This window comes from Dermacentor andersoni, chromosome 2 (genome assembly GCF_023375885.2).
Source record: "Dermacentor andersoni chromosome 2, qqDerAnde1_hic_scaffold, whole genome shotgun sequence".
NCBI lineage: Eukaryota > Metazoa > Arthropoda > Arachnida > Ixodida > Ixodidae > Dermacentor > Dermacentor andersoni.
This window is the reverse complement of record NC_092815.1, coordinates 202,092,163-202,102,651: the sequence shown is the minus strand read 5'-3', so window position 1 is coordinate 202,102,651 and position 10,489 is coordinate 202,092,163. Positions and strand designations below refer to the sequence as shown.

Below are 10,489 nucleotides of genomic sequence, written 5' to 3'. Positions count from 1 at the left end.
TCAATCGACGGTGCTACACAACGCTCGAACACCGCCATTAGACGCTCGGCTATCTCACTGCTGACAACGATCGTTCACACTAAGTGACGGCGACAAATCTTTGCGTTGGAGGCTTATTTTGCAAATATTTTCCGTTGAGACGCTTGTAGATTTGTTTCACGCGCGCACGCTTTTCTCATTTCTCCCGAGAATGGTTTTGCTCCATCACTTCACTCCATCCGACAAGAGACGCAGCGACACAGTACACGAACACACCCGCCGCTGACAGTAGGCACCAGACTTTGGCAAACTTTTCTTGTCGTAACTTCACTTGGGAGCGAAATAAAAAAGACATGGAACAAACAGGCAGGATGTGTGTTTGCAGCGGTCGCCGTGGGATCCTGTTTTCAGGCAAAGCGTAGTGCAGCGTTAGCGATGCTCGCTGCAATGTTTCTTCGCCGGATCATGGCTTAGAATAAACGCAAGCGGCACGCTGCATCGTAAGCTCACAGTAATATTTCCGGCATGATAGACAATCACAAACAGTTTGGGAATTCGCTGTGACGAGGCGTTGACGCGCACAGCTGACGCGACTTGGCCCAGTTCGAAGCCCGGGCGGCCATCTTCTCCGACGGCGGGGTCACCGGCCGTCCGGCTTATGACGTCGGTCCAGAGTGCGCACCCATTGGTGGATGCTTGTGTGCATCTGCCTCGGAGGAGTAAACGCCCCCTTTTTCTAATGTTGTATCTGACTGCAGTTTAAATGGCCACATTCCTGTGTCTTTCTTTGTAGCCAAGACAGTGAACAAACACTTCTGTGTTGCTTTAGTGAATGTGTCGGCCAACCAAATGCCTTGGCTGTCTTCAGTACCACAGCACTTCCAGCCAAAAGCACCGCAGAGGACTGGTCAGAGTGCAACACCAGTGCTTTAATGTACAGTTAAACCTCGATATAAGGAAGTATTTACCTTTTCTTAACCTCTTGTCCATAGAACACCGTGCATTTAGAACTTCAACATTCTTTTGCACCTTCTTGGTGATCTTGTATTCGAAGAAATATTTTAAAACTGTATTTGTAACAAGCACACTGAGGTGTGTAGGATGTCGGTCAGATGTCGCATTGGTCTGGCTTTGACTAGGCAGGCCAGAGGGGTTTCACCAGCCTATCAGTGGTGTGGTGTATTATGTCGGCCATTAGGTAAGTCTTACGGTAAAAAGATTTTACATGCAACCTTTGCAGGATCCACACGATTCCAAGTGTGCCCATTGTAGACTGCTTCCAGAAGATCCGACAGCAGGTGAAGTGTTACCTGCAGCTGTCGCACATCACGGGCAAGAATGAGCTGCAAGAGGCAAGTACCCAGAGTGCATTCCGGGCAGTCGTTGCATGCACGAACCAGCGACAGCATTTAAAAAATCGAAGGACACCATTTATGATTAGTGAATGTGAAACAATTGAACGCCGGTGAACGGTCTTTTGAGTTATGAACTCCTCACGGCCAAGTGAGCACGTTTAGACACTTGCCGTGTTTTGATTTGGCCTTGCTGAGGCGCAGTTAGAATGCAGGCGAGAGCTTGCGGCAGGCAAGTAACGAACGGATAGCCGAGAGCGAGGGTGAGGTGCATCGCAGTGATGCCTTCTCCCCTCAGGCTACACCTGGTACGCTAGTGCAGCAGCAGGTGTTCCCTCTTGCCTGCTCTGCTCCGTCGAGGCACGCTCGTGACATGGCATCGCAGCCAATGGGAATTTAGGCGCCGTTTCACTGCTACAGAGTACAGACGTCGATGGGCCATTTAGTGCTTTTTTATTAATAATCGCTTTCACTTATGTATAACGCAGATTGTTGTGATTTAATATCGCGAGGCAACACTGGGGCTATGAGTGTACAGTCCAGGATTAAGTGTGTCTACCTGTGGTTCTCTAGGCACAGGTGCTTGGCACATACCGTATTTACCCTTCTAAAGCATGCACTTTTTCTTCAGATTTTTTTTTTTTTGAAGTGCAGGCCCAACAGAAGGCAGGCTTATGGATACTCACTGAAGCTTTGAATTGCACTTCAACCGCCATGCAGAATAAGGCAACTGGCGCCGTACCAGGAACACATTTAATCAATTGTTGCCATGGCTTGCGCTGCTCTCATCGGTGCACTCGGCTTCGGTTACCCTTGTTGTTTCATGAGCTCGCCTCATGAGCAGCCTACGAAAGCTCGTTGTCCTCCATGTCAAAAGCACAATGCATCTGAACAACGAGGGGCAGCAGAGCAAATAGCACGTCGGGTCTATGCTGCTAAATTTGGTGAGATAAGGTGATGAAGATGATGATGCAGCTGTGGGCAGAACAGTAACTTGTGTCACCCAGTAGCGGATTCCAGAAGTTAAACGACTCACAATATGGCCTCTGAGATTGTGTCGTGCACACTAGCCTGATGGTGGTAGGCTTCTTACATGAGTATGTGCATGTGAAACTTTTCTTTTTAATATATTTTCGCACTTCAAAGTATGGTTTGGGCTTTATACAAGGGCAGGCCTTACACAAGTAAACATTGTGTTTTTGCAGAATTTTGTCCTCATCGGAGCACGGCCGATGTGGCCAGGAATCGAACCGGTGACTTTGTCTGCAGCAGAACACCACGGCCACTGAGCCACTGCAGCAGGTTGCGATTAATAGTACTAGTGCAATGCCAAAGGCGTCTCTGTGGCCCGCGCTGTGAATTCACTCAGCAACGAAAATGGCATCACTCCTGTGCTCTCTTCTCTTACTGTTTGCTTCTTCCAGTTTAGACGAACAATGCCCATTCGAAGTCATGTCTGATAGGGTGCTAATTTAACTTTAAGTACTTCTCAGCCTTGAAGTTTGTCAACTGGTCACTTGATTTGCTGGTAAACTTCAGTATGCCCGTGCAGAGTGAGTGAAAGCTAGCATTCTGGTCTCTTGCTTGCGGGTGCGAGTATCGGACATGTTTTCCGGTCAGTGTCAATATTGATACAGTAAGTCTCTTTAATTGAATCCTCGTTAATTTGGAAATCGGATAGTTCAGAGTCGTCTTTCAGTCTCGGCAGGCGTATGCATTATTTAATGCAGTGAAACTCTCATTAATTCGAGTTCTTGAAGCTCGGCGAGCGCCGCAAATTTGCCACGCAAAAGAGCAGAAATGGTGTTAGCGTCCACCGAAATGAAGTGGCGGAGTCTGCATCGCCGTTAGTCAACAGTGAAAATCGTACGTGAATAACAGCAACGCCGGACCGCTTCGTGACTATATTGTCTCTTTAAAACCTTTATTCTTGCATTTACCACCGCACATATCACTGTGTTGGCCACGGGTCTTCATGGCTGTGTAGTCGCCATCCATGATTGTGTCGATACCGAGCGCAATTTCGTCTGCAGTTGCAGCAAATGGTCGCTTCGTTTTGTCTCTGTGTCTGTGTTGGCCGCGCACCTTCAGAACTGCAATGTCGACATTCAGGATTGCGTCGACAGCGGCTGCGGTTTTGTCCGTAGCAGTTGCGGCAAACTAACAGTAGTTTAATTCTGATAAGCTTTCGAGGATGAAGAGCACCGGCTACATCGCGATAGATGGCGACCAGCTCACTGTCAAAGAAAATAATTGGGATGTGCGCGGGGTAGTAAAAGGTCTGTCTCAGATGAAGACATGTGCTGGGGCCGCGCTGTGAAGGAATTTGCAAGGCCTTCGTCGCTGTGAATGCTAATCAGCCACGAGACGATGAGAGAGAGAGAACCCTTTAATGAAAAGCGGAGATTTTAGCTGGCGTTTAGGCATCACTGACATGCTACTCTGCATGGAGGAGGGAATTGGGGAGAGAAAGAGAGAAATAGAGGCGAAAAAAGAAAGGCATACGTTAAAAAAAAAAAAAAGAAAACAGGCACTGAGTTTTCTGACTCATGGGCAACAACGTGCAATGGTGAAGTCCTTGCACCACCCTACAATGAGGTGACAGAATTCGCTGTGCGAAAGGTGCATGAGGGTGACAGAGTAGAACTATAGTTTGTTGAGTTGACCAGTGTTTTCTAAGTATGTGCATAAAAAGTTCATCGCACGTCTCTGTTGGGTGAGGCAGGCCTAAGACAGTCAATTGACAAAGGCCTCTGTGTAAGTGAATGCATGCAATGTTCATAGAACGCACGCTCGTCGGCATACGCTCGACACTCGAACAAGATATGCTCCACGGTTTCACTTGAGCCACAGTTGTTGCATTGTGGACTTTTCACTTGACTAAAGCGGTACCATAAGCTGTTTCCATAGGTGGTGTTCAGGTGAAGATGATCATATAGAGTTTCCAAATGGCGAGGAATGCTGGATGGGAGTCTGGATCTGAGATTTGGGTCAATTGAGTAAAGGAAAGGGTAATGTTGGGTCGGCAAGTTCCACAGCTGATCTTTTTCTTCTGAAACAAAAAGAGATGACGAGAATTGCAGCTTCCGCACTGCTTTTGTGCAAAATTGAAACAGGATTGCCTCATTCAGTCAGTAAATAAACGTGTGTTGATGTAGTAAAGCATTTGTTTTCTTCATACCTTCGATAATTTGTCATTCAGTTAATTCAGACATTTTTTCGGTCCCATGAAATTCGAATTAATAAGGTTTTACTTTGGGCCTCAATTATTGGGAATGGAAATTTTCGACATTGGTACTGGGGGCCTGTTTGGCTAGTCAACACTTCAAAATCTTCATGTTTGAGAAGTTCAAAAGGACAGACATAGATATTCTGTTCATATGTATTGTTTTTCTGTGTCTCATTTATCTTTTATTTTTATTTTGTATTAATTTTTCTTGCTGCCCCCTGTTGAATTGCAGGGTCTGGACGTGATTGAGTCGACCAACCTGAAGTACTTTGCAAAAGACATGACGGCCGAGTTCTACGCGCTCAAGGGGCTGTTCTTGACACAAATGGGTCGCTCGGAGGAGGCGAACAAGGCGCTGAGCGCATCCGTCCAGTTGCACGACACCCTAGTCAATGGGTGGGCCATGTGGGGTGACTACTTTGAGGGCCTCTTTGGCCGCGACCGCTGGGATGCCCGGCAGCTGCCCCTGGCCGTGTCGGCGCTGACCTGCTACTTGCATGCCTGCCGCCACCAGAGTGAACCCAAGGGTCGCAAGTACATGGCAAAGGTGCGCTTCATTCTTTGCTGATTCACCCGTGCAAATCTGGGCTGTCATGTGCATTGAACCAACAAGATATAGAAGAAAGCAGCTCCCGCTAAAAGTATGGACACAACACAATCACTCGTACAGGTGACTGCTGATTAGTGACGCAAAGAAAAGCTGTGATAATAGAATTTTGCGTGCATATCTTTGCCAGAAATGCCAACTGTAATGAACATGGATTAACTGTACTCCGTCTCATATTTAACATACAATGCTCCGGAACTTATGCAAGTAGAATCAAGTACTAGAAGTCAACGAAAAACTTTATCATAGACTGAGTTTAAGTTATATGCTAACGCCACACAGGCAGTGTGACTTGCTCCTAACGTTGGGAGGTGAGAGATCGGAGATATGTGTGCAGGTGCTAAGAAGATTGTTCTTGCTGCTTGTGTGGTGCTTCTGTGTGTGTCGATACAATAACCTAGACAAATTTAGCAGGCACACTTCTCGACTGGTTGGCATGTAAGAACCTAAAATTTCAAGCAGAGCTGGGACACGAATGTTTGGGGAACGCATGGAGCGTTTGACCCCTTGATAATTCTATGCTAGTTCTTATAACATTAAACCTGGCCTGACTGACGCCGTCAAGAGTCAGTGTTGTGCATATCCACTTCCACATATATTGCAGACGTACGTAGCATGAAACTGTATCATTTGTCGCCAACTCCCAAATTTATCAAATTAATTGTTTTCTCATTCAAATTCGCTTTTTTTAACTGCCCAATAATTCGGAAATTTGTGCGGCCCCTTTCCACCTAAGAAATATCAATTGGCGACTGTACTTATTGCATAAAAGGCAAAATTTCAATGCAATAAAATTTCAGTATAACGAAGCAAATTGCCAATCTTGCCAGTTTCGTTATATCGAGATTTAACTGTATTTGCTTGAATGGAAAAGGTGCACAATAGAATCAGAGAAATACAGTATTCCTTGTCTCGCATTATGTTGGTGGAAGCAGTCCGTATCAGTTGACCCATTCCCAGTGTGTGTGCATGCCTCGTTACCCACACCACAGGTGCTGTGGCTGCTGACGTACGACAACGAGCAGGGCGTCCTGGCCGAGGCTGTGGACAAGTACAACACGGGCGTGCCCCCCCTGCAGTGGCTGCCCTGGGTGCCGCAGCTGCTGACGTGCCTGGTGCGCCCCGAGGGGCGGCAGCTGCTGAACCTGCTCGTCCAGGTCGGCCGGGTCTACCCGCAGGCCGTCTACTTCCCCATCCGCACGCTCTACCTGACTCTCAAGATTGAGCAGCGCGAGAGGTGTACGTAGCAATGCCTGGATCACCATTATGCACGTTTCTTGTCGGTGGAAAACACCTCTGATTGACCCCCCCCCCCCAGTACTTAGGCACTCCTAATTTGCAATCATCTTAACTTTTCTTTCTCTTTTTTTTTTTTTTCGAGAATTGGCACACCTGTGTAAAGCCACATGTGTTTGTAATAGGGGTGTGCTAATACCGAATAGTAGACTGCGAATCGAATCGAGAAATAAAAGCCAAACATTGTATTGAATATTAGAAAAATTTTCACAAAATGAAACGTTTACAAAGTTTGGCCAAGAAAACACGGTGCTGCACGTGCTTGGGAGTCTCCTAGCAATGCATAACAACTATGTAGCAAGTTATCAGTCATTATCTACAGTCAAATCTCGATATAATGAACCATGCAGGGCCGACGAAAATCATTCGTTTTGCTGAAAGGTTGTTATAGTGGAAAAGCCCCAAAATTTACTATTCCGCCCATCAACCCGTCAGTTCAGGAGTTGTCACCGTTTGAGCTATCCACGAAAACATCACTGTTGGCTCTCGGCTCGCACTGTTGCTACCTTCCGTAGATTCTGCTGCCATGCAACACTGAGGCACTGTATAGTAAGAGTGACGTGCGCAAAGTAGATGCTGACGCTGAGAAGACTACCAACAAAGAGGAAGCGCCATGTACGCCTCAAAAGCGCAATGTTCCTTGTTCTATGTTTTTTGCATTCCTTTCCATGGACATTGCAACTGCCTCATTCGAGGCAGACACGTGAACCATTCCAAAGCGCAAGCGCGCATAATCGACACCGACCGGAAAGTGCAGATGCGACTGTGTGGCATCCTCATGAGTATGGAGGTTACATTTCTCCGTGTGCGTAGCTATACTAGGGGACAACTTTCTGTGGCTATGAAGGGAAAGCTACGGAGTCAAAGCGCACACGAGTGAGAGTGCTTCTGAAAGGAGCCCCGCATTTTAATCCACGTTAGGTTAGGCTGGGGAAGAGAAAACATAATCATCTTGTTAGCAACAGTTAAATAAGACAGGTCACACCACTGAGTGTAAAAATTTACTTATTTTGCGGCTTTTCCCTTCTGCGTTTGGGCAAATGCGAAACCTTCGCACATGGAAGCTGCGTCGATTCAGCATCTATTCCGAGCAACAAAAGCACTGTCAAACGCTGCCGGACTACTTGGCACGGTAACACATGTGCAGAAACTCTGCCACTGTGGCTTTCCCTTCACAGCCAGAGAAAGTTGTCCGCGAGTGTAGTGCGTCCGCAGAAAGAAGCGTGACAGAAAGAGGCGTGCGTATAAAGGGCAAAAGAAGGAAGGGACAAGCCTCCATTGCTAGGCAACATTTGCCTGGGCCGAGCATGCGCTTGCAAAACCCAATGCGTGATCGCCTCCGGAATAAATAAATGAAATGATTCTCTCCCTTGTCTCTTTTTATTAAGCGCCGTCTCAAGTTTTCCGAACCCGTCCGCTTTCTGTGCCTTGTCGTCTGCTAGCCTACTGTTACAGCTGCCATGAAAGATACAGGGAAGTCTAAGAACCCTCAGATTTCGGAACATTAGTTCGTAGTACTGAGGCATTGTTAACATGGCACAGAAACTGAATAACAATTGTTATTCCGAAAAGTTCGGTAGTCCAAAGTTCGTAGTACTGATACATTTTGACATTGAAACCATAAGAAATCACATGGGGATTTCTGAAAAATTCATTAATCTGGAATGTTTGATAATGTGGTGTTCATAGTAATGAGATTACACTGTACATACAAACCCAGATATGCACTACAATCTACTCTTATTAAGAGGGGACGCGGGGATCAACTCAGGAAAAATGACCCAAAAATCAATTTTTAGAAAGTTGCAGATTTCGAATCTTTGACCCCTTTTCTATAATTTTTTTCAGGTATTTCCGCTGAAAACGACTGCTAAGTAGCATAAATAAATATATACATAAGGCAATACAGCGAAAATTTCGTGAAAATCGGAGGAAAAGTCACGGTTTTCGAGCGTCCCTAGCTCCGGAACGGCAGTACGCGGCGCAGCCATGCTGGTACCGTTGAAGAGCGCGCTTCTTCGCCTTTTGACTCCTCTCTTTCATTTCCTGATAGAGAGAAGAGCAAGCATAAAAAAATAAAAAGTCTGAAGGTCGGGGAGCTGCTTGTTACTGACGCTGATTGGCTTGCTCCATCACGTGCGTTCTATGAGGCGCACGTGACTATTGGCCGAGTCTGGAAACGAGCTGCTGCGGCGTCTGCTTCTCCCGTTCCTTCGCGCGCTGGCCGCTGCCCCTTTGTATAGATACTCGAGGTACGCCGCCGCTTCATCGCTTTATTCGGATTTGAATTTTTTATTTCATTTTCTGGTTTCGAGCATGACTGGGCGCACTTGGACGACGAAATTCGCTACCAAGCACCGCTTCGACAGCCGCAAGCGCAAGCCACCGAACATCCGAAGTATAAGTAGGCCTAGTGGAGATGTGTCCATGCACGAGCTTGCAAAAGAGACTGTCGACGCATTGCCGGGCAGTTCGCGGGTTGTTACAGCCTTGTGTTCCAGTGGTGACGATACCGAACTGATAACGACTTTTTCCGATGCTTTCGGGCCTTCGACGTCCTGTAAATGCTCCGCGACGTATCCCGATTGTGCCACCGCTGTCACCGAGAGGGACGACAAAAGTGCGGTCCAAGCGCGTGCGCCTGCCGGCCGTGAAGACGAACCGTGCATCAGCAACGGCCGCACCATACAGTCTCATCTTGAGCCACAATTCATCTTGTCGGAGGAGTTGAATATGACCGCTGCTACTGTCCGCGCGTCTCTTGGTTCTGTGCCGGCAACCGAACGGAAGATAGGGTTGACGGCTGGAGGAGCATGCTTGGTGGCGACGGACTCAAGCGAGTTTTTGCCTGTGCAAGTTGCCGCAGTGAATGCACTTCTCAGCAAAACACCGTGCCATCAGTGCTTCCAGCCGGGGATAGCAGTAGTGCAGGAAACCAGGCTTGGCCTTTCTGTGAAGATGGTTTTACGTTGCTCAGCATGCGGTGCTTCGGAAACACAGTGGTCGTCACCAAGAGAAGAAGGAAGCCGGGCCTTTGAGGTGAAACTGAGGTCTATGCAAGCAATTAAGAGCATAGGGAAGGGTGCCACTGCCCTTACAGACTTTTGGTCTGTGATGAATGTTTCGTACAGAGAGCTTCATCAGAAGACATTTCAGGGGCACCTGAAAGCTAAATTCAGGCCTGCTGCAAGCGGATATGCTGCAATGCGGATATCTCGAAATGACCGGGACGGCCGAAGGCAAAGGCCATTACCGAAAGGTGATACAGGCTCCGAGCGAGGACTTGATTCCTACTAAGTGCGGAACGCGGTCACAATCTAAGGGCGAATACAAAATTCCCGCAGACGCAGCCATTTTCCGTCAACCGCGTCAAGTAACCTTGGAAGCAGTCACGTGGTGTGCGCCGCTTGCGCGCGGCGGCTCGTGGGTTTTATCGGGTAGGTAGTTTTATCGCTCAAGCCAGACACTGACGAATTCAGTGGTTGCGATGAACTTTGCAACGAAGTTCACAAAGCTACCGGCTGCGCCAGCGATGCCGAAGACGGCGAAATCACTTTTGAAGAGTACGCGCTCTACTACAGTCAAACCCGGCTATATCGAACTCGCAAAAAAACGCCTATCAGTTCGATATAGAGCATAATTCGATATAAGCCTGCTAAATAATTGGATGTCATAAAAGCACATATCATTTATAAAATCACTTTATTAACGAAACTAGCTTAGTTTGGCATAAATTAGTCCTGCATTTTCTTCTGCTTGGGCAATTTCGCTGCCTGCGACGCACGAACTTCCCCACGTTGTCTAAGGAGTCGGAGCAGCTGAGGCCGCAACCTTCCGCATTCGCGCAGAAGCGCCGGACTAATGCGAGTGCACCAATCACTTCGGAGGATGTGGGCAAAGCACCGTAGTTGCTTTCCTCAATGTGCCTACTTTCATTTGTGCTCGGTACGATGTCGGCGTTGTAGTCTTCGTTTCCGGGCTCTACCGTGGTCGCGACACCATCATCTGCACTCACAAACTCGTCCA

The 10,489-nt window shown here is 47.5% G+C and overlaps 1 protein-coding gene across 7 annotated transcripts in view; it reads left to right on the top strand.

Moving 5' to 3' along the window:
- Nipped-A (Transcription-associated protein Nipped-A) overlaps window positions 1–10,489 on the top strand; it is a 361,163-nt gene that overhangs the window by 287,874 nt on the left and 62,800 nt on the right. For all 7 annotated transcript variants that reach the window (XM_055075904.1, XM_055075900.1, XM_055075899.1 and 4 more), the window contains 3 exons: window positions 1,220–1,331; window positions 4,793–5,107; window positions 6,160–6,406. In XM_055075904.1, coding sequence (XP_054931879.1) covers window positions 1,220–1,331; window positions 4,793–5,107; window positions 6,160–6,406 — 674 coding nt within the window. The remainder of the gene's footprint in view (window positions 1–1,219; window positions 1,332–4,792; window positions 5,108–6,159; window positions 6,407–10,489) is intronic.